The sequence below is a fragment of the Oncorhynchus mykiss genome, chromosome Y (assembly GCF_013265735.2).
Source record: "Oncorhynchus mykiss isolate Arlee chromosome Y, USDA_OmykA_1.1, whole genome shotgun sequence".
Lineage (NCBI taxonomy): Eukaryota > Metazoa > Chordata > Actinopteri > Salmoniformes > Salmonidae > Oncorhynchus > Oncorhynchus mykiss.
The window spans coordinates 14,871,375-14,898,638 of record NC_048593.1 but is presented as its reverse complement, the minus strand read 5'-3'; the positions used below and the strand labels follow the sequence as shown (position 1 = coordinate 14,898,638).

Genomic DNA, 27,264 nt, shown 5'->3' with positions numbered 1-27,264 from the left:
GTTCTACTCACAGACAATATTTTGACAGTTTTGGAAACTTTAGAGTGTTTTCTATCCTAATCTGTTAATTATATGCGTATTCTAGCATCTGGTCCTGAGAAATAGGCCGTTTACTTTCAATCATTATCATTTTTTTTGCACAGAATATAATACACAATTATGGCTTGCTGATCTTCTTTCCAATAGGTTTTCAGATGCATTTCAGTCACATCAAACCATACTTACTTCAGATTTAGGTACTGCCAGACTGATTTGTAATAGACTGTCATAGCCCCAATTTTTTTTTTTATTATTATTTTTTTTTTACATTGGCCTTTTGATTACATCAATTATTTTACATGGTGGGGTACAAACCATTTTTTTAAATATCAAAATGGGGTTACAGCCCAAAGTTTGGGAACGCCTGCACAACTAGTTCAGGTAGCATATAGCCTACCCACACCAGTCACTGGACATAGTGAGAGAGTTGTCATCAAACCCGTGTCGGCAGAGAGGGAGAGCAAGAACAGGAAGAAAAAGTTAGACTGCAAGAAATAAAGAAAAAGAGAGACCGAGACAGAGAATGTGTTCCCTCGTGTTATGGCTGTTGTCAGAACCAGATATCTATTCATGCTTCCTCCTCTAGCTAATCTTCTCTTCCTTTCCTTGACCTATGCCTTAACTGCCTACTCTCCTCTCTGCTGCTCAGTATCCTGCTCCACTCCTCTCCGCATCTTGACTGGTGCGCCTCTACAAATCGGGTCTCCGGCCCGAAGCTCATGTTTTCAACCTTTACTACTTGCTCACGGTAGAGGTTCTAAACACAGAACTTGGGTCAGATTACACAGCCTCCAATAGTTTAAACTTTTCATTTTATTTTTTAGATGAATACCCAAATGAAAAATGCACTGTCCTTCTGTGACCCAAATTGTCTTCCAACAACTTACATTAAGAAGGAATAGTGTGATTTTATAGATGCATTCTCATTACTCGCAACACACCTATCGCATGCCCAGGGCCCATTTTGGGTCCCGACCCATTGCTAAGGAAAACTTGACGATTGGGCAGATTCAATAGAAATATCTGATTTACCAGTTATTAATGGTTAAAGGGGCTCTGCTACTCTTTTGCATGTTACAGTCAGACAGGAGACATCTGAAGACCTGTTCTGTCTTCACTTCCTGTTAGTGGTAGCAGCATAAGTGTTTTTTTTTTTGTCTCCACCAAGTTGTTGACGTATCAGCCTCAGGCGTCAGCACTTGAACTGTACATGACAGAGCGAGACGGAATGATGTTCCATTAACCCTCGTGATTTGGACAAAACCCACTTCTCTCTTTTATTAATGGCAATAGCACCCTATTCCCTATTACTGGGCTTTTTTTTTTTTTTTTTTTGCGTAACTTTTTCTAACCTCCTAGGCTTTCCATAAGCCTGACTCCTCACACTAAATTCTGCTGCTCTGTGGTTCGCTACAGACTTTAGTCTGAGACTGCCATCTTTTAGTCGTTAGTGGTGACGAGGGGTGGTCTAACGAATCAGTGTCAAAGCTTTACCCTCGTGTGTTTGGGCTCAGGCCCAACCCATCGGTTTCTGGACCAATCAGACGGCCCTGAATGTATTTGCATTTGGTGAAGGGTCGGACATGTACTCAGATACAGACTCATTGCAGAGAAGGAACTGACGTCTGTGGGCGTGGCATAGCGTTTGGCCAGGGCAAGGAGTCTGGGTAGCTAGGCAAGCTTTCAAACTTGATCCTTGGTTCTTAGCGAACTGGTTCTAAAGCTCTGGGTTATTACCTAGCCTAATCCCTCATTTCCTGTAACGTCACTCTCTCCCTGTAACATCACAGGGATTTCCTCGATCTCTCACACAAGTTCACAGAAAAGGTAGCTGAATCATGTTCTGTCCACCCCAAAGCATTAGCTGAGGTATGGTTGTTTTTTACAAAGCAACTTGCACATGTATTGAGTTCAGTATGACCCATGTAGGAATCCAACGCACGGCAACTGTTGCAAAACACCATGCTGTAATCAACTGATTCATTTGGAACCACTGGACTTGGCCTAGATTTCGATCCTCGCGATGCAGAGAGATTCAGACTCTAGATAGAACAGGGATTCCCTCCTTGAAAAGGGAAATTAGTCTGTACATTCCAGCCATTTTCCCTGAGTACAGTGTTCGTCGTGGTCTAATGGCCCCTTTCACTCCTGTGGCACAGCAGGGCTAGCACATGATTACAGAGCTGTGCAAGCACAGGCCACAGGCTGTAGCTACATGGAGACAATTACAGGACTTAACCCGTCTCATTCACACAGCAATGCTCATCATAGGATTGATTTGGGCTTCTTGACTTACCTTCTTCACCCAAATGATAAAGGAATGATAAACCTCATGCTAATCCGTATTGCGAGATGCTGAGTCCAAGGGAAGTCACGATGCAACCTGATGCCCATACAAACCGTGTCATGCAAATGCACCCTGGGACATTAAGAATACAGACCGTATCACTGCTGCTTTTCAAATGCAGCAAATTCCTGAAGGCTGAAGTTTGGAATGAGAAATGACTTGGATAATGAATGCATTTCAATGGATACAGAGGGATAAATGAAGTATATCTCTGTCTGCACAGCTTTGATGGCCGTAAACAAAGAGCCCATTTTTAAAGCTTTGAGTGTTATTTGTTATCTTTTCAGTGTAATGGCCTTGATTGGGAGAGATGTCTCAATGTAGGTGTGTTGACAGTCAACAGTAAAATCCTTGTTTTATAAAGCCATTGATGGGAGAAGAGTTGTGTGTTTGGTGCCATGTTTTGGTGTCTCACATGGAGCGGTTCATTCGATTGGTCGTTAAATATTCACTGTTGCTCCAACAGATGCTAGGCTATTTTTGGAGACTGTAGCGCTTTGTGTTGTCGACGATCAGGCAAAACGACGACAGTGTCAGTGCTTCATAAAGCGTTTTAAAAGTAGTCTACGTGATTTCAAACTAGACATTGGGGGATATATAAGCCATTTTCTGGTCTTCTGCTCTGCAGGATTCTTGTGTGATGTTGAAAGCGTTGACTTGACCTGAATGTGTCTGACCTAACTACAAAGACTGGGGGAACTATGTCTCTCGCTCTCTCTCTCACTCTCTCTCACACACACTTCTGAACTGCATCTCGCTCTCACTCACCTACAAGGCATCATCACAGGGGAAGCTGCTTTCAAATTTCGATCCATCCCGGGGTAGTCGAGTCTCTCCTCAGCCTTAGCTCTGACAAGGTGGAGGAACAGTACAGGGTTTTGGGATGTTTTGATTGGTGGGGAAGGGACTCCTTTGTCTGGTTTACAGATCTTATTCAGTCTTGCCCAAATGCAGAGATATACACACACACACACACACACCCCTCTCTCCCCTGTGTAGGAGTGAATCATCAGATAAGATCTCCTCAGGTAATCGGTGACATATGAGCCTGAGGCAAGGTGGGCCCCTCTCTCCCACGCTGCTGGTAACTCTTCCACATCATAATTCTACCCAGATGATTAGGATGTCACGGCCCGCCTGTATTCCGCACTGAGCTCTTGACCACTCCCACTCATATCCCTGACTGGTGGCACTCATACACTGACAGCAGTCTGCCCTCCTGCGCTGGAATTCAAAACAAGCCAGCCAGGCAAGGTCTGAGACTGTCATATCATGTGTATGCAGTCATAATATCTAAGCCGGGAGGATGTTGGGAGGTCAGGTCCCAGGGAGTACACAGTGACCTCAGGCGAGGTGCTGGTCCCTCTGCCTGAAATGTCACTTTCTCTCTTGACCCTCGTTTGTTTGGTCATCTCGGGGTTATTAATGTCTGCTCACTCTGTGACTCTAGGCTACATGAATGTGACTCCATATATTAGTGTTTTGGAGGTCTGCTCTAAAAATAGAGAAAATGTAGGACAGGGATCATCAACTTTTTCTTGAGCAGATGGTCAGGGGTCGGACCATAATTACAAATCATAAGTAGACTACAAATTGACCACAAGAAACCCAAACAGATATAATATTTGACTAAAACATAATCATTCCAAACCTTTGTACAATCACATATATGACTCTTATGTGTCGGGAATACTTTCCAAAATTAAAATCACTTGGAGCTGATTTGCTGGTGTAAAAACTCAAGTCTTTTATGTCCAACGATAATAATAAAAAATACTCAGAGAACTGGGCCAGATGGGGAACCCTGCTGTAATGCATGATATGTTTTTAACTGAAGAAGAGCCATAGCCAGGACAAACGTTCTGGCATTCAAGCCATCGGCAGTGTTCTGGTAGTCCGTTTTGTCTCATGTTGACGTACTGTCTGCCTCTAGCTGCTGGTGAAAGATGTTTCTCCTTCACTGCTCTCACACAACTTCCCCTGAAAATGGACTTGAGTACTAGTTTCCCGAAAGCCCTTTTTTGTTATGATGACCTTGCTGTTGAAAGCAGCTGAGGTCCTTGTTTATGGGTGTCTCACTTGAGCCCGTAGGCATTTGTTTCTGCACAAACCCCACTCATCGCTTGCCGTTTTAACTTCATTGCATGTTTAATTAAAGACTTCCCGGCAGGAGGGCTTTTTTAAACAGGCTGCTATTTATGACCAATATAGCACAAGAGCACAGCACCACGCTTTGCTCTCTTTTTCTGCCCAGGCCTGGGTCTAAAAGACAGGGTGAAGCCGGTGAGAGAGAAAAGAGTGACAGAGAAAGAGATGGTGGGCATAAGGGAGTGAGAGATGGGTGTGCTCGCGTGTGTGTCACGCCCCAATGCGTGGTGCCAACTGTTGGTGGAGTAGTTAGGCCCCTTAGTGCCAGTGAAGGGAAATCTTAACGCTACAGCATACAATGACATTCTAGACAATTCTGTGCTTCCAACTTTGTGGCGACTGTTTGGGGAAGGCCTTTTCCTGTTTCAGCATGACAATGTCCCCGCGGAAAAAGCGAGGTCCATACAGAAATGGTTTGAGATTGGTGTGGAAGAACTTGACTGGCCTACACAGAGCTTTGACCTCAACCCCATCGAAACACCTTTGGATGAATTGGAACGTCGACTCCGAGCCAGGCCTAATCACCTAACATCAGTGACTGTCCTCACTAATGCTCTTGTGGCTGAATGGAAGCAAGTCCCCGCAGAAATGTTCCCACATCTAGTGGAAAGCCTTCCCGTGAAGAGTGGAGGCTGTTATAGCAGCAAGCAAGTGTCAAAATACTTTGGGCATGTAGTATATGTGTAAAAAAATATATATATTTCCTGAGCTTCAAAACCTTCAAAACCTTTTTGATTATGATACATGATTTTACTGTCTTTTTTGCCATTTTTGAATGTGCTATTCAATGCATTTCTCTGGCTGTAGTAATAAAGGCCAAATTCTATTTTATCAAATAATAGTATATAATATTTTGATACCTAAAAGTGTCCTAAAATGTCAAATCAAATAGCTAAATTATTCATAGTATGACCATCTGCTTCAGGCAGACCACCATAGTCCCTGTGCCCAAGAACATAAAGGCAAACTGCCTAAATGACTATAGACCCGTAGCACTCACGTCCGTAGCCATGAAGTGCTTTGAAAGGCTGGTAATGGCTCACATCAAAACCATTATCCCAGAAACCCTAGACCCACTCCAATTTGCATACCGCCCAAACTGATCAACAGATAATGCAATCTCTATTGCACTCCACACTGCCCTTTCCCACATGGACAAAAGGAACACCTATGTGAGAATGCTGTTCATTGACTATAGCTCAGCGTTCAACACCATAGTACCCTCAAAGCTCATCACCAAGCTAAGGATCCTGGGACTAAACACCTCCCTCTGCAACTGGATCCTGGACTTCCTGACAGACCTCCCCCAGGTGGTGAGGGTAGGTAGCAACACATCTGCCACGCTGATCCTCAACACTGGAGCTCCCCAGGGGTGCGTGCTCAGTCCCCTCCTGTACTCCCTGTTCACCCACGACTGCATGGCCAGGCACGACTCCAACACCATTAAGTTTGCTGACGACACAAGTGGTTGACCTGATCACCGACAACGACAAGACCGCCGATAGGGAGGAGGTCAGAGACCTGGCCGGGTGGTGCCAGAATAACAACCTATCCCTCAACGTAACCAAGACTGAGGAGATGATTGTGGACTACAAGAAAAGGAGCACCGAGCATGTCCCCATTCACATCGACGGGGCTGTAGTGGAGCAGGTCGAGAGCTTCAAATTCCTTGGTGTCCACATCAATAACAAACTAGAATGGTCCAAACACACCAAGACAGTCCTGAAGAGGGCACAACAAAGCCTATTCCACCTCAGGAAACTAAAAAGATTTGGCATGGGTCCTGAGATCCTCAAAAGGTTCTACAGCTGCAACATCGAGAGCATCCTGACCGGTTGCATCACTGCCTGGTACGGCAATTGCTCAGCCTCCGACCGCGAGGCACTTCAGAGGGTAGTGCGTACGGCCCAGTACATCACTGGGGCAAAGCTGCCTGCCATCCAGGACCTCTACACCAGGCGGTGTCAGGAAGGCCCTAAAAATGGTTAAAGACCCCAAATGGTTATTTGCATTGTATGCCACCCCCCAACCCCTCTTTTACGATGCTGCTACTCTCTGTTTATCTTATATGCATAGTCACTTTAACTATACATTCACGTACATTCGCTACACTCGCATTAACATCTGCTAACCATGTGTATGTGACAAATAAAAAATTTGATTTAAATTGGCATGACCAACCAGTGCTCCCACACATTGGCTGACCGGGCTATCTGCATTGTGTCCAACCACCCGCCAACCCCTCTTTTTACGCTTCTGCTACTCTCTGTTCATCATATATGCATAGTCACTTTAACGATACCTACAGTGGGGAGAACAAGTATTTTATACACTGCTGATTTTGCAGGTTTTCCTACTTACAAAGCATGTAGAGGTCTGTGATTTTTATCATAGGTACACTTCAACTGTGAGAGACGGAATCTAAAACAAAAATCCAGAAAATCACGTATGATTTTTAAGTAATTAATTAGCATTTTATTGCATGACATAAGTATTTGATACATCAGAAAAGCAGAACTTAATATTTGGTACAGAAACCTTTGTTTGCAATTACAGAGATCATATGTTTCCTGTAGTTCTTGACCAGGTTTGAAACACACTGCAGCAGGGATTTTTAGCCCACTCCTCCATACAGACCTTCTCCAGATCCTTCAGGTTTCGGGGCTGTCGCTGGGCAATACAGACTTTCAGCTCCCTCCGACGATTTTCTATTGGGTTCAGGCCATGACCTTGAGATGCTTCTTACGGAGCCACTCCTTAGTTGCCCTGGCTGTGTGTTTCGGGTCGTTTTCATGCTGGAAGACCCAGCCACGACCCATCTTCAATGCTCTTAATGAGGGAAGGAGGTTGTTGGCCAAGATCTCGCGATACATGGCCCCATCCATCCTCCCTTCAATACGGTGCAGTCGTCCTGTCCCCTTTGCAGAAAAGCATCCCCAAAGAATGATATTTCCACTTGGGATGGTGTTCTTGGGGTTGTACTCATCCTTCTTCTTCCTCCAAACACCGCAAGTTTAGTTTAGACCAAAAAGCTATATTTTTGTCTCATCAGACCACATGACCTTCTCCCATTCCTCCTCTGGATCATCCAGATGGTCATTGGCAAACTTCAGACGGGCCTGGACATGCGCTGTCTTGAGCAGGGGGACCTTGCGTGCGCTGCAGGATTTTAATCCATGATGGCGTAGTGTGTTACTAATGGTTTCTTTTGAGACTGTGGTCCCAGCTCTCTTCAGGTCAGTGACCTGGTCCTGCAGTGTAGTTCTGGGCTGATCCCTCACCTTCCTCATGATCATTGATGCCCCACGAGGTGAGATCTTGCATGGAGCCCCAGACCGAGGGTGATTGGCAGTCATCTTGAACTTCTTCCATTTTCTAATAATTGTGCCAACAGTTGTTGCCTTCTCACCAAGCTCCTTGCCTATTTTCCTGTAGCCCATCCCAGCCTTGTGCAGGTCTACAATTTTATTCCTGATGTCCTTACACAGCTCTCTGTTCTTGGCCATTGTGGAGAGGTTGGAGTCTGTTTGATTGAGTGTGTGGACAGGTGTCTTTTTATACAGATAACGAGTTCAAACAGGTGCAGTTAATGCAGGTAATGAGTGGAGAACAGGCGGGCTTCTTAAAGAAAAACTAACAGGTCTGTGAGAGCAAGAGTTCTTACTGGTTGGTAGGTGATCAAATACTTATGTCAAGCAATAAAATGCAAATTAATTTCTTAAACATCATACAATGTGACTTTCTGGATTTTTGTTTTAGATTCCGTCTCTCACAGTTGGAAGTGTACCTAATGATAAAAATTACAGACCTCTACATGTTTTGTAAGTAGGAAAACCTGTAAAATCAGCAGTGTATCAAATACTTGTTCTCCCCACTGTATTAGGTACATACTACCTCAATAAGCCTGACTAACAGTTCTCTGTATATAGTCTTGCTACTCTTTTTTTCAAATGTCTTTATACTGTGTTATTTCTTTACTTACCTACACACACAAACCTTTTTTTTCAATTTTTTTTCCCGCAGCATTGTTTAGTGCTTGTAAGTAAGCATTTCACTGTAAGGTCTACTACACCTGTTGTATTTGTCGCACTTGACAAACGTTGATTTGATTTGATCTTAAAACAATTCCATATGTCAGATTACAGTGCCTTGAAAAAGTATTCAACCCCTTGGTGTTTTAGATTTTATAGATTTTATAGATTTTTATTTGGATTTCATGTATTGGACATTTACAAAATAGTCTAAATTTGAAGAGGAAAAAGACCAACTTCTTTCAAAAAAAATACTAGACGTAAAAGTGGTGTGTATGTATTCACCCCCTTTGCTATGAAGCCTCTAAATAAGATCTGGTGCAACCAATTACCTTCAGAAGTCACATAATTAGTTAAATAATATTCCACCTGTGCACAATCTGAGTGTCACATGGTCTGTCACATGATCTCAGTGTATATATACACACCTGTTCTGAAAGGCCCCAGAGTCTGAAACACCACTAAGCAAGTGGCAGCATGAAGACCAAGGAGCTCTCCAAACAGGTCAGGGACAAAGTTGTTGGAGAAGTACAGATCAGGGTTGGGTTATAAAAAAATGTCAGAAACTTTGAACATCCCAAAGAGCTCCATTTAAAAAAAATGGAAAGAATATGGCAACCCGACAAACCTGTCAAGAGAGGCCCGCCCACCAAAACTGACGGACCAGGCAAAGGAGGTGGAAGAAGGTACTCTGGTCAGATGAGACTCAAATTGAGCTGTTTGGCAATCAAGGAAAACGCTGTCTGGTGCAAACCCAACACCTCTCACCACCCAGAGAACCACATCCCCACAGTGAAGCATGGTGGTGGCAGCATCATGCTGTGGGGATGTTTTTCATGGGCAAGGACTGGGAAACTGGTCAGAATTGAAGGAAAGTTGGATGATGCTAAATACAGGGAAATTATTGAGGGAAACCTGTTTCAGTCTTCCAGAGATTTGAGACTGGGACAGAGGTTCCCCTTCCAACAGGACAATGACCCTAAGCATACTGCTAAAGCAACACTCGAGCGGTTTAAGCGGGAACATTTAAATGTCTTGGAATGACCTAATCAAAGCCCAGACCTCAATCGAATTGAGAATCTATGGTATGACTTAAAGATTGCTGTACTCCAGTGGAACCCATCCAACTTAAGTTGGAGAAGTTTTGCCTTGAAGAATTGGCAAAAATCCCAGTGTCTAGACGTGCCAAGCTTATAGAGACATACCCCAAGAAACTTGTATTTTGCATCTTCAAAGTGTTAGGAATATTGCGTAAATCAAATGATACAAACCCCCCCCAAAAATGAATTTTAATTCCAGATTGTAAGGCAATAAGATAGGCTAAAGAATGAATTTCTCAAAATATAGAAATGCTATTAGTAAATCAGTTTAATTGTTAAGCAATGGCAAAATCTCAAACTCTAAGATGTGTTGGTTTGGAGTAGGCTAGGCCAGGGGTCGGCAACAGCCAGGCCTCAACATTTAAAGTGAAAATGTAATTGTTTTTATTTTAGTTTTCGGTTCTAAAAGGTCTGTAACATGACCCGGAATTCAGCAAAAAAAAAATGTTTGAGGAAATCTGGTCCCAAATATTCCCATGACTAAAAAAAGAGAGATGATGTGATCATGTCTCAATGTTATTAAGATATTGTATTTAAAAAATAATAATATATTTTTGGGCTTAGTGGTGATCAATTTGCAGTGTACAAATTATTCTAATTCTGTTCAGGCCCCCTGACCCACGGCTTAATCTAGTTGCCTACCCCTGGGCTAGGCTATGTCAAGTCCAGTGAAAATGTTATGTTTTTAGTGTATCTGAACAACCAGTAATTGAAACCACAAATAGCATCTCACAAGCATTTTAGCCTTCCCTTTCACGCTAACATGTGAGTACTTGAGTACTCAATATTGAGTACCCAATAATACTAGGGATGGGTACCCAAATACCCATCCACTGTACACACTCGTTTTTCTTTGAAACTGGCATTTGTTACTGGTATTTTGTGGTGGAGAACAAAAGTGAAACAGGTCTAAAGGTTGAGCTCCCATGCTGCATGCTCAGCCTAGTGTTGTTCACCGGAGCTCGCGCTCTCGCCGTTGTCTGCTCGTCTCACATAGGAAGTGGTCACAGAGTCACACACCCAAGTGGCTTCGCTCAACTTTACATCAGTGTTTCTTAATCCTGCTCCTGGGGACCCAAAGCGATGTATATTTTTGTTTTTGTCCTAGCGTTACACACCTGATTCCACTCAGACCCAGGTCCAAAGGCTTGATGAGTTGATCATTTGAATCCGCAAAACACCCGTCTCAACGTCAACAGTGAAGAGGCGACTCTGGGATGCTGGCCTTCTAGGCAGAGTTGCAAAGAAAATGCCATATGGCCAATAACAATAAAAGATTAAGATGGGCAAAAGAACACAGACACTGGATAGAGGAACTCTGCCTAGAAGGCCAGCATCCCGGAGTCGCCTCTTCATTGTTGATGTTGAGACTGGTGTTTTGCGGGTACTATTTAATGAATCTGCCATTTGAGGAGTCTGTTTCCCAAACTAGTCACTAATGTACTTGTCCTCTTGCTCAGTTGTGCACCGGGGCCTCCCACTCCTGTTTTTATTCAGGTTTGAGCCAGTTTGCGCTGTTCTGTGAAGAGAGTAGTACACAGCGTTGTATGAGATCTTCAGTTTCTAGGCAATTTCTCACATGGAGTAGCCTTCATTTCTCAGAACAAGAATAGACTGACGTGTTTCGGAAGAAAGTTATTTGTTTCTGGCCATTTTGAGCCTGTAATCGAACCCACAAATGTTGATGCTCCAGATACTCAACTAGTCTAAAGAAGAACAGTTTTATTGCTTCTTTAATCAGGACAACAGTTTTCAGCTCTGCTAACATAATTACAAAACACCACATGCCATTGGAACACAGGAGTGATGGTTGCTGATAATGGGCATTTGTACGCCTATGTAGATATTCCATTAAAAATCAGCCGTTTCCAGCTACAGTTGTCATTTACAACATTAACCATGTCTACACTGTATTTCATGTTATTTTAATGGACAAGAAATGCGCTTTTCTTTCAAAAACAAGGACATTTTTAAGTGACCCCAAATGTTTGAACGGTTGTGTACACAACCTTTTGGGTCCCCAGGACCACGATTAAGAAACCAGGTGTGTCCTATGCATGTTAATCTGCAAACTAGGCCTAAACATTTTGCCATCTCAGGAAAAGAAACAGGTTGGTGGCTGCCTCATGATTTTTGTATTCACTTGTTTGTCATTTACTTGTTTGTTTTTAATGTCGTTTTAATGCTCTTTTAAAAGCTGCATTTCATATTGCATTGCTCTAACAAATGAAGGGCCCAGTTTGTGTTGTGCAGCGTAGGCTATCTGTGCAGTAGGGACTCCACTTTGACATTTAGATCTGTGGATGATATCCAGTGTGATTTAACGTGCTCTCTTATCTCATATTTTTGTCTTTGGCCTTTGGACATGGTGTGATTGGCCAATGCTCTCATGTTTCTGCCATTTAGAAAGCAAATACACACACACATTTTCTTTACCAAGTGAGCATAACAATACCATGTGTTTACCATGGTCTTGTTATTTTGCCTCTAACTTTGTTTAAGACTGACACTGGTGTTTCCCCAAATGTTGGTCAAAAGGACCCACTGGGTAGTGGGCAAATCCTCCTGTGTTGCTAATAAAGATGTAGCTTGACTAGCTAGCTTGAGAAGCTTCAGGTTGGTGTTGCATTGTGGTGGATGAGGCGAATTCTCTCCATTGCAATGTGAAGTGCTTTTTTAGCATTGGAATTCAATCTGTATTTGTGGGCATTCTAAGCCTATAAAAAAGCCTGACAGGCTGTCAATCAAACATGCAGTGTTTATGTTTGATTAGCCGATCCTGTGCCTGTGTATTTCCAGTCTCAGGGGCTGCTATGACATCCTGGTGACCCCAGAGCTTTGAGAGACTGAACCAATAAGGTGAAAGATATAAGGCTGCATTCCTCTGCCCGGGGCCATGCATATCTAAAGCAGCGTTAACGTACTGGGAGTTATTGAACAGAATAATTATGATAGGCATCTCAAAGGGAATTGAAATGAAGACGTACCCAGGTGAATTTGCTGCTCAAATTAGGCAGTATTGCACATCTTATCTTCTAGGGCTTGGAATTGCCAGCGACCGCATGAAAATTATATCCTAATATTTCGGTGTCCGATGCGATATGTATTGCGATTCTCATGATTGTATATGTATTGCGATTCGATACTGTGAAGTATTTTTTTATATACACGATTCGATGTCACAAGCATATTTGTCACCATATGTCTGCTGCAGAGGGACGAGAGAGCCATGACAAAACACGTTTTCATCAGTCATGGAAATTAAAGTGCCTTGTTTTGGTGCAGGTACAGAAATCTAGTGCAGAAATATTGCGATATTGTCAAAACAATACGATCTATTGTCAAAAATAAATCCCAATATGGAACTGTGTAGATTTTTTTTTTTTTCCCCCCATCACTATTATCTTGTAAGGTAGGGTACGTTGTGTTTTATATGAGGATGGCTGTTAGTTGGGCCGTATGGAATGGCATAATCAAGGATGGCCCAGAGTGATGTGTGCTGCAACATTAGCCTGTGGTTTTTGCTTTCATAATGATCAGTCCTGCAGTAGCCGGCCGACTACATCCTCAGTTAAAACCGAGTGTTCCAAGACCTTTCTGATACTGAAGGAAGGACCGTTGCCAGATCCTAGCAAGAGAGACCGAGGGGGAGGAGAAGGGAGGAAAGGGAGAGAGCGAATGAGAGATACATAAACATGTTGTGCCAGTGAGTGACAGAACCAAGACATGATGTTAGTGAAAACATTCCAATGGAGAACTCAATCATAAAGAGATATGCGCATGTATCAAGAGTCCGTGTGTGAGGGAGAGATAATCTAGTCTTCTAGCTAGCCCGGCGTGAGAAGGTTAGTGTGTATGTGAACTGTAGAAGGGGAGGAAAGAGGCTTTTAAAGTAGGGGTGTCGAAGTCATTTTTCCTCTGGGCCGCATTGTCAACGTTTTGGGAATTTTCTATGTTCCCTGACTGTCTAGTGATTATTAAAGCGCTGGACAATCAAGAAGCAGGATAAATGTAGATCCGTTGACGGTGCACAGGGATTATTAGAGCAGTCAAACTCTATGAATATACGTCCATTATCATTTCTGCAGTTTCGATTTCATTTCAGTTCGCCCCCCCGCCCTTTGTGTTTGTCACCAAGATCCGATTACTAAGCCTCATTGCACCAGAGATTCAAAGAAAAACAATCATGGTTTTGTTCTCCCCGGTCCCATAAGACCGCAGAGAATCGAGGACACCGGTGAGAACCAAAACCTTGGAAACTGGAAGAGCCGGTTCCCCTCGGCCCCATGCTGCTGCCACTGATACCTACAACAGTGTCATCTTTCCACCCATTTCCATTGAAAGTCACTTCTATTTTCTCCACTCTGGGGCCTTTCTAGTGCATTCCCACGTTGTCAAGTGCCTCAGTGGAGACTTGAGTGCGGTCGTTTTCTTGGCCAGAGTCATAAGCAGAGGAAGAGCTGGATGTGTGTGTGTACCGTGTGTTTAGTAGTAGGCCTACCGTGTGTGTGTGTGGACCTCCCTAACCCAATATCATCTCTGAATTGTTGAGGAGCTGCCTGCACCTCTCCTGCGGTGCCCGCTGGGGGTGAATCCAGTGCAGAGGTGACACGCACACCGGGCGACCGAGGTGACACGCACACTGGGCGACCGAGGTGACACGCACACCGGGCGACCGAGGTGACACGCACACCGGGCGACCGAGGTGACACGCACACCGGGCGACCGAGGTGACACGCACACCTGTGTGATGAGATCGCAACCTCGACAAGTAGGCCTGATCTAATGTCACCTAACATTAGTTGCATTTTGATTTCGTTCAACGTCAGCTTGGCTTTAACCTGGCCGCTATACTGTTTCTACTTCAGACAGACGTTGACAGACGTTTCAATGGAGGCGTACTACAGTGTTTGTGAACAAGTTCATTATCAAGAAGACTGCATTGTCTGCGGTGAAATCATGAAACTACATGGCAGCTAGCCAGGCCTCCTAGCCATTGGCCCGCCGCTGTTCCTTCACATTGAGGAAGCAGCCTTTTCTTTCCTCTCTTCTTCCCTCCCACTGTAGGATTATTTGTTTTGTGTTTTTTTTTTTTTTTTCAACTTTCTTTTTCTCTTTTCTTTGGGCCTAATTCTCTGGGTGACGAGTTTTGTCATTGACCCAGCAGGCAGGCAGCATTCCTGCAGCAGCCTACAGAATCAGGATCATAAAGCTCCTTCCATAAGACTGCAAGACTTCTAGTCTAATCACATTCTAGCATATTAACCAGATAAGTGCTACTACCTTCTATAAATAACGCTATCCTGTCACATCAGACCCTGTGCGCCTCACATTTCCGCTCTACACACAAACACGCGCTATTCACCGACTACTTCCCTTCTCTCATTTGAACAGCTCAGACGGGTCCCAAATGGCAGCCTATTCCTGATAGGCCCTGTTCAAAACTATGGCACTGTAAAGGGAATAGGGTGCCATTTCGGGAACCAGCCAGGGACACCCAGTCGCAAATGAATCCCTAGCTCCCCCTAAGGTTAGGTAAGGTTAGGTGAGAGAGAGGGAGCGAGAGAGAGCTAACTGGAGTGTTTTGTAATTGGTTCCCAGTGTATTTCAGTGGATGAACTTGAAGTGGGTCAGCGAGTCTCAGTTGGCCGGCAGAGACTGTTGGGAGGTCTGCACATGCCCAGAGTGCGTGTGAACATGAACACACAGACAGTGAGAGATGGGGAGATGAATGGTAGCCCTGGAGACAGGAAGCTCTCTCTATCTGCTCAGGTTCCAGGTCAGCTGCAGCCCCTCCTGCCTCCTTTATCACCCCGCCCTCTCTGTCCAGACCACTGACTCTGGCACCGGGGACATGTCTGTCTGATGGCAGAGTACTGCAGTGGGAGATAATCGCTCGTTCTCCTCCTCCTGCCTCTCACCTAGCTACCACCTTTTCTAATTCACCAGCTTTATTGGCCACTTGAGCTATGTTTGGATAAGACAACTACAGCAGGTGCCAATTTTTGTGTGTGCGTTTTGTATGTGTGCGTGTCCTAGCTTAAATAATTGACTGTGTTTAACACTGAAAATAGTCAACATCACCAGGGTAGGTTGGAAGAATGTGAACTGAAGGATCTCACTCTTGCAACACAAAGCAGGTTTCTACCACACTGTGTATGTGTGACTCAAGGGGTGGGGGGGGGGGGGTCTCTTTAGCCGCCCCTAACAGCAGTTGCCATGACGACGCCACTCACCTGCGAGACATGGGTTACTGTCTGAAGGGGGAAGAGCTTTTACTGCTCTGAGGAGAGGAGAGATGGGGGAGACTAAGGACCTGCCCTTTGACCCAGTTCATTCACCATTACACTGGACCAGTGACAGACACAAGCATACAGAGACGAACACAAACCTACACAACCAACCACGCAGAGGCCTGCAAGGAGTTTGTATGCCTGTGGCCTGGGGCTTTAAAAAGAGACCATTGACACACCTCTCACTTGAGCCACTCCACTGTTACTTAACGCAGTTATTATTGACACACGTACTACTTTAAAAAAAATTAAAAAATATTTGTTTATTATATATTTGTTTTTATTTAACCTTTATTTAACTAGGCAAGTCAGTTTAAGAACAACATCTTATTTACAATGACAACCTACCAAAAAGCAAAAGGCCTCCTGCGGGGACGGGGGCTGGGATTCATAAAAAAATATATATGTTTAAATAAGCCAAAACACACATCACGACAAGAGACACCACTACATAAAGAGAGACCTAAGACAACAACATAGCAAGGCAGCAACACATGATAACACATGATAACACAGCATGGTAGCAACACAACATGGCAGCCGTACAAAACATTATTGGGCACAGACAACAGCGCAATGGGCAAGAAGGTAGAGAGAGACAACAACACATCACGCGAAGCAGCCACAACTGTCAGTAAGAGTGTCCATGATTGAGTCTTTGAATGAAGAGATGGAGATAAAACGGTCCGGTTTGAGTGTTTGTTGCAGCTCTTTTCAAGTCGCTAGCCGCAGCGAGCTGGAAAGAGGAGCGACCCCCGGCATGTGTGTGTTTTGGGGACCTTTAACAGAATGTGGCTGGCAGAATGGGTGTTGTATGTGGACAATGAGGGCTGCAGTAGGTGTGGAGGATGAGGGCTACTGTAGACATGTAAATGAGTACGTAGAGGGAAAACCGGTTAATACCGAGAGCTTAGCATGTCTGGAAATGCTCTAAACATGAAGGCTCTCTCCAAAGGCAAGGCCTGGGGAAAGTTTTGTGGACTAGGGCCAGAGCAGGCATCAGCCCCCAGAGGCTAGCTAAACCATAGAAAAGACGTATGTTGCACTGTGGTGAGGCAACAGGCAGCATACGTTTCTTGTTAATGAGAGCAGCCTATCAGGCAGCATATCCTCCCAGGGAGCTAGCTAGCACTAACTCTGATTAAGGCTCTCTCGCTATGCTAACACTGTAGCTTAGCCTTAGCCTATCCCCTTCCCCAATCCACCGGCTCTTCTTCAGTGTAGCCTATCCCCTCCCCCCCCCCCCCCCCCCCCCTGTTTGTAACCTAATCCTCTATTCACCTGCTTTAGTTTCTGTATCCACCCCTCCTGAAGTCCAGTCTCACCTCTGCGATTGAAGTATGTTCGTCATCTCTTCGCGCGCTGCCTTCCTTTTGACATGACGTTTCCTTCTCTCTGCCGTTCACACGCGTCCCTCTTCCTCACGTCGCCCTCTCCTCCTCACGTCCATCGGTCACATTCACCCTTCCCTTCATACACCTCATCTGCAACACCTATTCCTCTCCTCCTACACGCTCTCTGGCTCTCTGCGTCATGAATAACCTTTTAAGTAGTCAGCCAGCTACTCCATCATGCTGTGAAGTGAATGGAGTCCAGACCTCCACACACACACACACACACACACACACTGTTCTCCTCTGATATACTTGATTACTCACAATGTAGGATGCTGACAGGCCCTTAGGGTTGTGTGTGTGCTCGTGTGTGAAATCAACGCAACAGCTGCTGATGGCTGACAGTCTAATAGTAAATATGCCTCGGTCCTCCAATGATTGGGTCCTGACAGGCCGACTTATCTGGGAAAGCCCCTGGTAAATAACAACCATGATGATACGGCTAGATGCCAGTAACAGTAGGTCAGTATAGAGATTACAGAAGGAGAAAGTGTGTAGAACGAGGCATGGTGATTAGTATCTGGATAGTACAGACTGGAGCATGGGTTCCCTGGGAAACCCCGGTAACAGTAGTAATTGAATGCATTCATAATATAGAATCATATATGCAATTTAGCAGACACTTTTATCTAAGGCTTGGTCATGCATGCATACATTTTAAGTTTGACCTTTTATCCCTGAAGCACGCAATCATTTCCCTCTGTTTGGCCCTCAGTGTGTGCAGACGTCAGAGGCCCAGTCGTGTGTGTGTGTGTGTGTGTGTGTTATTTTGACTGATAAGGAGAGGCTAGAGCAATAAACCAAAAATTACAGACACCGACATTACCTTCCTTTTACCGAGACATTTTGCGTATGTCTGTGAATTTGCTACACGGCGTTCCTGCAGATTGTTCTAAAACTATTATTTGGTCAACGGTAATAGCCTATGCTACGAAAATATCTGCCCGTCCCTGTTTCGCTGTTGGCTGCTGCGTGAGCGAGCATCTCTTGCTCCCTTTTGTCGCTGCGCACTGAGGACGGAGAAAAGCATTCTGGGAAGCACAAGCATTTGACCGTTGCTCAACATGCAGTTCTAGTTAGAGAAAGGAGAGTCACAGCTTTTTGTGAGGTCTGTCATGTATTTCTCACCTCTTACACTCGAAAAGGTGCCTGGTCTATCCTTTTAGGGGTTCTTCAAATTTAAACTGGGGGGAACCCCTATAAGTTGGAAGAACCCTTTAAAATGCTTCTTCAAAGAACCCCTCAATGGATCCTCGGAATAACCTTTTTGAAGAACCTTTTGGGGTTAGTTTCTGAACTACCCCCGCCATAATAATTATAATTATTATTAATACACACAACAATAACACAATATTTTAGTTGGTAATGTTTATTATGATTTTTGTTGCAAAGCAGAATAAAAACATGCAAATATGAGGTAAACTCCCAGCAGAGCCCCAAGTCCAATGGGTATATCCTGAAGGCATTCAGTTGTACCACTGACTAGGTATCCCCCTTTCACCTTTCCTCTGGCGTGTTGACGTTAATGTGTTGACGTTCTCCGTATCCATAGTCAGAATGATCTTCCAGTGCATGGTGATCAAACAGGTTTCCTGTTATATTCATCAAACAGTAATTATACAGATGTTTAACAAAACATGCACACAACAGTATTCATACCTTGGTTTTTGTGGTAATGAAAAAAATGTTTTCATAATGGTTTTCATACACATACCATAATGTCGAGGCCTATGAGAATTTATTTGAAGAGGTAAGGGCGGAGGATGGTACATGTGATCTGCATAACATACCAATTGACATACCTTTTATGCCTACTTGTCTGCATACCTGCAGACACAAAAGTGAGCAGTTCAGTCATCTGCACGCTATACAGCCAGCCTTCAACATATTCTTATAGCCTACATATTCTTCCCTCTTCGTTGATTGATTATCGATTGATTGGTGTGTTCTGTTTTAGAAAGATTTGCACAAATATGAAAAGATAGATGGTATCATCATAAAACAACATACATTTATATCATATATACTGTACTCTGGACTGCCATAAAGCCCCCCAGCCATAGCCAACTCTGTCATCAGACCAATAATATCCACTGTGAATCTTGTGGCCCCTTCAAAGAAGCGAGTGCAGAGCGCGCATTGGGAAGAAAGCGTAAGCCGTTCACATGTTTCTTTCCAATCCGCCCAGCAGTTTCCTTTTAGTTTCCTGATTTGAGGAGTAGTCGAGCGTCAGCCGTTTCATACCTGGGCCAACTGTTGTTTCATGACAAAGTGCGATAGTCAAGGACTGGATTCTCTGGAGGATGACTTGCGTCACAACGTTGTTTCTGTTTATCCTTCAACACAACACAATTAAGCCTGCAGCCTTCTGCTGTATTGAGCTGCTGTAGATGCTGCTTGCTCTGCCTGACTGAAAGTGGTGTTTCTTTGGACGCCTTCCAACAGGAACTGCTCTATAATAAAACATTTCGAACAAGAGGCTCTCACAATGGCAGAGTTTGCAATAATTCAGTCATTAGTGGAGGAAGAAATAGCTGAGATTTTGATTTTGCCTTCTGGCCTCACAATGAGCTGATGACGCTATTTTCAACCTTCACCTGCTAGATGTTCCTCAACCTCAGGTCCTCGGAACGGCACTGGGTCCCGGAGATGATTCTGAGCAGTCCCCTAGATGGTTAGCTGGCGTCAATTTAGTCCGTTCTCAAATGCTGTTTTGTTAAACTTAGCCTAAGCAGTTTTCCAAGGAGGAAGGCCCTGATTCTTCACAAAACCAGGACAAAAATGACAAGTGTTTTCTTAGATTTTTCACAACATTTAATCCATAGAATGGTCCTTTTGGAGGAAGGATTGTTGACATGTATTTGACATTTTGTATCTGAAAGCATAATAATAAAAAAAATCAATCAAAGGAGGCATATTTATGACATTTTGGAAATGTGAGTTGTAGATCTGTCATTCTCATCTAAGAAGCGGTAGATCTGTTCTGTGTGTGCTATTTCTATGCTTTGTCTTTTACTTTCGGTTCTGTAGACCAGCTTCAAACAGCTGAAGATACAATATTTGTGGTTATGGAAAATATATTTCATAGCAGTTTAAATTGTACAATGATTCTCCACACTATACTTGCTTGTTTTGTCACAAGCTGAAATTAGGATAACTATTTGACTTTTAACAGCCAAGTTAATATGATCAAAGAAAACCGACGGAATTGTTTTAAAAGCTAACTATACTTATAGGCCTATGGTATTTTTAAAGACATTGATATAGATCTACTGATTGTGGTCAAAGTGTTGACAATGGAGCCATCAACTGCTGCTTTCTGGGTAGCAAAGCCCATGACTAATACCTGCTTCATTCTTCAATCATACCTGTATCGCAGGTAACTGAGAAAATGGCTCTTAAAAGGAAGCTTGAAGCCTGTGGAAGTCGGCAGACTCTTACAGGATTCTTTAATAAGAAATCTGTGGGTCAGTTGCAAAACAAGTATTTTTAATTAAACAAAATGACGTACTGCAATTCACAGAGTTGAAAACACTTGTTGAACTTCTTTCAGGAATTTAATTGAGGTTTTGTCTCTTCTCTTAACAGGCATTGACCCAGAACTTAATTGAACATCTGTTCTGTTTATTTTAGAAACCCATTTTGTCGTTTGAAGAACTGCCGTCACAATTTGTCAATTTCAATTGTAAACACAAGACCACAACTCCTTTCTCCAATCTGGGAGGTAAACTCAATGAAGTATTCCAAAATGTTGCTATGGGTTTCGGACGGAATCTAGGCATTAGAATGTACCAGAGGGAACCAAAATAGTTTGTTTGACAAAAATGGCTGGCTACTTTGTCTGTCTGGCTGGCGACTCCATGTGCTTGTAGAAAACACTGCTCTGACCTTTTCATATGTTTGCCTTAGGCTTAGTGTCTAAATGGAGATGCATTGTCAGTGCACTGATGAGCAACAGAGTAATCTATATGCAAATTCAAGTGCCAGCTCACTGTTTATACCTCCGGTAAAATAATGGGGAGTTGGGGAGGCATATCCATGAGGTATGCTTTGCTTGTCCAGATTAGGTCTCTTCTCTGGGCCAGATGAGTGCCACTACCGTGCTGTGGCTCTGTAGCTTTATTGAAAGTAATGTGAAACCTGTTGAAGAGCTTTGCTTTCATTATCTAGTGACGTTCTGTACCAAAATGTACACAGCTCTCTTTCTGAAGAGATTTTAAAGGGGCCCGTTTATCTGCAATGTGTTTCCATACTAAACAACGCTCAGAGGGCATTGTGTTGATGATAGCTGGCCCTTTTGCTCCAGCACTTTCAACACAACACAGATGTACATGATAATGCGTTGCAGATCCTAATTATGTGTCAATATGGTCTCGGAGAACAAACGATTAGTCTATGTAATAGGGTTGTGACGATTATGGAATCTTGGGTAACGATTGTCAAGCAAATGGCCATGGTTATTGTCATAATTAATTATTTGTGAGATGTTTTTGTAGTTTGTAAAATAGAAAACATAATATTTATATGGCTAGGCAAGTCAGTTAAGAACAAATTCTTATTTATAATGACGGCCTACACCGGCCAAACCCCGACGACGCTGGGCCAATTGTGCGCCGTCCTATGGGACTCTCAATCACGGCCGGTTGTGATACAGCCTGGGTTCGAACCACGGTGTCTGTAGTGACGCCGCAAGCACTGAGATGCAGTGCCTTAGACCGCTGCGCCACTAATGCATCTTTGCTAAGACATACCTAGTGAATACCACACAGATTTGGTGACACCCCTGTCTCAAAGCCGAATGGTTTTGATCGCTTGGACGTTTTGGGAATGAAGCATCTCCTCCTGACCGTGCCGTTCTGCTCGTAAAATTATTGCCAAATGTACCCACTTTATGTAAAAATGAAAAACTGTGTTTGAGTAAACTATTAACTTGAATATAAAAATACTCAAATAATGTATTAAGCCAATTATGACAAAAAAAATGTAAGCTTACGGTTGTTAATAATTGTCGGTTACGCGATAATTCTGCCAGCCCTGTTATGTAACTGCTTCCAGTGCAATTTATGCCCATAGTTCAGGGCGGCTGTGGAAAACTAGCAGATCATAACGGATGCTGCCTTCGCCCTTAGATCGTCTTTGTACGTTTTGGTTAAACGTCTTGGACTGTTATTGAAGCACCGAGTGGAGCCATACTAGGGATGGCCATAAAAACATTTTTTTTGTACTGTTTTTTTTCCAGAGCACTCAAACATCTAGTGCCCAGGCTGGCGATTTAGTCAGGGCTCCAGAGTGCAAGCATTTTACTCGCATTTGTGAATAAAAATAGAAGCATGACATTTTATAGCAAAATAAATTCTGCAGTAGATGTTTTCAAAATGTTAGTCGTTTTTTTTTTTCATAAGCTGGTAGGTAATCACAAAAAAAAAAACTGCCTTACCTGCCCACTAGTTCAATTTCTTCAATCTGACACTCTCCCTCTGACATTTCTCTCTTGCCTTAGGACGTTAGCTGTAGTAGCTTTAGCCCCAAGATGCACCAGTAGTTCACTGAGCTGTCTTGACACCTGACTCTCCTCTCCCTCTCTCTGCAGTGCCTGAGGATGTCGAGCAAGCGGAACCTGTTTGTGCGCCTGGTGCCGTGCCGCTGCCTGCGGGGGGAGGAGGAGGCGGTGACGTCTCTGGACTACTCCCACTGCAGCCTGGAGACTGTGCCCAAGGAGATCTTCAGCTTGGAGAAGACCCTGGAGGAGCTCTACCTGGACGCCAACCAGATCGAGGAACTGCCCAAAGTAGGACGCAGACACACACAGATGGATGTGTTCATGATCATTTCAGAATGATACACACCCAAATACCCTGATCATTTTTTTTTTTATAAACAAAGGTGGTCCTGTAATGTGTATTTAATGGTTTAGAAACATGAACCTTTCCAAATTGCAGTGACCACTCCCTGGCAAACACTATCTCAGTAGAGTGACACAATGAAATCAGTCCGTAAGGACGGCACCAGGCTGTAGGACTTGATCTAGTTGCGCCCTCTGATGTCAGTTGGGCCTTTTTTCCTCCTGCTGCTTACAACACGGAGTACATTACCAAGGGATGATTGTAGTGGTTATATAAGGCGAGAATATCCTGCCGATAGAACGGAGCCAATCCACAGTACTGCCCTGTGCTTACCCCTCTCCCCACACACTCAATCAGTCTATAATTCTCCAAGTGTGTTGTAACGAAGTCAGCATCGGCTGGCTGCTGGGGCCCAGCGACTTGATGCTTGGCTGTGAATGAGCTGCAGCTTCCTTTACAAGCCAGAGTCCTGGCTGAGTCATGCTGCGAAGTCAACTTGTCTTATTCCCCACCCTCTCTCTCGTTCTCCCTATCTCTCGCTCTTTCTCCCGTTCTCTCTCTTCCTCCCTCCATAGCAACTGTTCAACTGCCAGTTGCTCCACCGGCTGAGCATGCCAGACAATGACCTCACGGTGCTGCCTGCGGCCATCGCCAACCTCGTCAATCTCAGGGAGCTGGACGTCAGCAAGAACAGTAAGCACAATGACCAGAATGACCACTCTTTCAAAAATAATATGACAAGAATGACCATTCATTCAATACAAAAGCACTGTATGACCAGATCAATAACATAATATAATTTTGTTGAGGTCTTTTAAGGAGTTGCAGCCTACCCCTTAGCCCCTTTGGGTACGGTGTTTATGTTTAGAATGACTGCTGTCTCCCATTCAACTTTTATTTTAGGCCTCTCCATCACTTATCAAGCCACTCATTCTGAAAAGTGGATTTTGACTGAAGAGCCATCCCGCTTCTCCATATTTGTGCAGTATGACTAAAGAATGTTGAAGTTGACAATGGCTAGTTAGAGATGGATGGTTCAATAATAGTTTGAGACTGTTTCTACCGTCTCTGGACTAGACTTGCGTGCTAGACTGGAAGAGACCAGACAATACCGGCCAGCTTGAAAGTGAAAAAGCCCTGCCGTTGAATTACCGTAGTTTTAAGTTTGTGTGCAAGTCAGTGTCTTATCAGCAGTGGGATGTTCAGTCTACTTAACTAATTGCCCCTTAGTGTCCCTCTGTTGTCAAAGAAAATTACTGAAACATAAAGTGGATTAGATTATGTAAAAAGTGTCTCTGTGTCAGTTCAACCATCATTCCTCCATTTTTTAAATTGAGAAGTTAAAACAAAGAAAACCCTTAAAAGTTTCAATGCCACACAGAAGTGCCGTTTCACCACATTTTTTTTTTTACACCCAACAGAAGATCACACCGCTGACAAAACCCTTGTGTAAAAAAAACACAAAAATACAAGGAAGTTATGACAGGACAAGCTGAGGCCTGCAAATGATTCTGTACACTAGAATATGTAGGCCTAGCACCTACCTTACAACAACTGGCCAAAATCGAAAATGACATCCTCGTTCATGTATATAATAGTGGTGCACTACGTAGGGTGTCATTTGAGACTGAACCGGTGCCAACTGTGAATGAAGCTCCGCAGAGCTGTCTCTCATCTCCAGTCTAATGGAGGAGCCGCTCACTGCTAGTTGTCAGTGTGAGAGAAAGCATGTGTATGTGTTGATGGCTTCTGGATTGATCAAATGGGATTAACACCAAATACGGGCCTCCCAGACGTTCTCTAAGATTCTAAAACCGCAGAGTTGCATCAGCACACGTTTACTATTGAGTGACATTTAGTTTTTCAGTTTGTTCACTTCATCTAGCTGTCGTGATTGGGGAAAAATATCATATCTGAAAAACAACTAGAACACTATTCCCAAATAATCTGCCACCTGTTCATTTGAGCACTGTTGAGTTTGATAGAAATGCTGTAATGGCCAGTCCCTTCAGATTGCTGTGCTTTGAGACAATGACTCGTACTGCCTTTATTACAGTTATTGCATTATCTCTGATCGAAACTGAAAGATCAGAGTCCAGCCTCAGCACACAGACATTCTCAAACACACACTGCTACACACGCACACCATTTTCTGTTCTACTGCTCCAGTGCACTGAGGGACGGGCAGCTAAATAAACAAGTAGCAAAGAAAGTAAAGTAGCACCATATTGTTTCTTGATCTCCACTTGGTATTTTGTGTCCATCCACCACAGTGGAGTCCGTACCAGACTAATCCAACAGAGTAAGGAACATCTGGGGAGTTTTTAGTGACTTAAGGCCATGTCTGTTTACTTAATAGAAGCTTACCCTCCTTCACCTAGTACTCAGGGCTAAGTGTTGTGAACACGAATCAAAGTATATGGAAATAAACCTCGAGACGTGCTCACGACCCCCCCCTCCCCCCTCGAGTTGAGCCACTGTCGAGCGGATGTTTTTGGTGAGAACTGCCAGACACACTCTGTCAGCTTCTTTCTGCTAATGTGTCAACTCCTCGAGCACTCAGCCCTGTGGTTGTTTACAGAGGAAAGGTGCAGCTCAGGCGCTGTAATGCAGAGCTAAGACCAGACACTTCTCACAGAGGACTAACTGACTGATTGGCTGGCTGGTACTAGTCTACGCCACTCTCCTGCTGCATGATCCCCTTTTCATAATAATTCAAAGTTTGACACATCATAACAAAACAAAAAAAATGTTATCCTCTGCCCACCACTTATTGAAACATTTGTGAACATGCTTTACAAAGATTGGAGGGTATCTTTTTTTTAAATGTTGGCCTAAATCAGGGATAGGCAACATTTGGGGGTGGGGGCCAGTTGCCCATCCCTGGTCTAAATGGAAAATGATGGCGTACATCTGTATGTTTTGTGTCAACACATTAGATGTGGGTTCTGAGGGATAGGCAATTCACAAATCAAGATCAATATGTTAGCCTGCTATTTTTGATAAATATTCACATACAATCATATACAGTGCCTTCAGGAAGTATTCATACCCCTTGTGTTACAGCCTGCATTTAAAATGTATTAAATTTAAATTTTGTGTCATTGGCCAACACACGTCAGTGTAATTATCAGAAATGTGTTAAAAATGAAAAGCTGAAATGTCTTTAGTCAGTAAGTATTCAACCCCTTGTTATGGCAAGCCTAAATAAGTTCAGGAGTAAGACATTTGCTTAAATGTTAGAATTTATTTTTGTAATTTAACCTTTATTTAACTAGGCAAGTCAGTTTATTAAGAACAAATTCTTATTTACAATGACGGCCTACACCAGCCAAACCTGGACGACGCTGGGCCAATTGTGCGTTGCCCTATGGGACTCCCAATCACTGCTGGTTGTGATGCAGTGTGGAATCGAACCAGGTTGTCTGTAGTAACGCCTCGAGCACTGAGATGCAGTATCTTCGACTGCTGCGCCACTCGGGAGCATGGACTCGTTTTGTAGGTAATAATAGTGTTTAACATGATTTTTTTTTACCTCATCTGTTTACCCCACACATACAATTATCTGTATGGTCCCTCAATCGAGCAGTGAATTTCAAACACAGATTCATCCATGAAGACCAAGGAGGTTTTCCAATGCCTCACAAAGAAAGGTACCTATTGCTAGTTAAATATTAAAATTTAAAAAAATCAGACATTGAATATCCGTTTGAGCATAGTGAAGTTATTAATTACACTTTGGATGGTGTATCAATGCACCCATCACTACAAAGATACAGGTGTCCTCAGTTCCCAGAGAGGAAAGAAACTGCTCTGGGATTTCACCATGAGGCCAATGTTGACTTAACAGTTTAATGGTTGTGATGGGTGAAGACTGAGGATGGAACAACAACATTGTAGTTACTCCACAATACTAACCTAAATGACAGAGTGAAAAGGAGGAAGCCTGTACAGGACAAAACATATTACAAAACTGTTTACAATATGTCACTAAAATAAAACTGTGAAAAGTGTGGCAAAGAAATTTAACAATGTCCTGAGTACCACTCTTCATATTTTCAATCATGGT

At 43.5% G+C, this 27,264-nt stretch overlaps 1 protein-coding gene and 1 long non-coding RNA gene across 7 annotated transcripts in view; one reads left to right on the top strand and one right to left on the bottom strand.

Moving 5' to 3' along the window:
- LOC110509697 (erbin) overlaps positions 1-27,264 on the top strand; it is a 128,768-nt gene that overhangs the window by 44,563 nt on the left and 56,941 nt on the right. For all 5 annotated transcript variants that reach the window (XM_036967587.1, XM_036967589.1, XM_036967586.1 and 2 more), the window contains 2 exons: positions 22,943-23,140; positions 23,771-23,888. In XM_036967587.1, the coding sequence (XP_036823482.1) occupies positions 22,952-23,140; positions 23,771-23,888 (307 nt within the window). In that variant the 5' untranslated portion in view covers positions 22,943-22,951. The remainder of the gene's footprint in view (positions 1-22,942; positions 23,141-23,770; positions 23,889-27,264) is intronic.
- On the bottom strand, positions 18,716-22,922 carry LOC110509698. Of its 2 annotated transcripts, none has more exons than XR_005040399.1 (3): positions 22,790-22,922; positions 19,155-20,227; positions 18,716-18,944 (listed from the first exon to the last, which is right to left on the bottom strand). It is a non-coding gene; the product is annotated as an uncharacterized LOC110509698 (long non-coding RNA). The 2 variants fall into 2 exon arrangements; XR_002471471.2 differs by having other exon boundaries at positions 18,716-19,179; positions 19,363-20,227.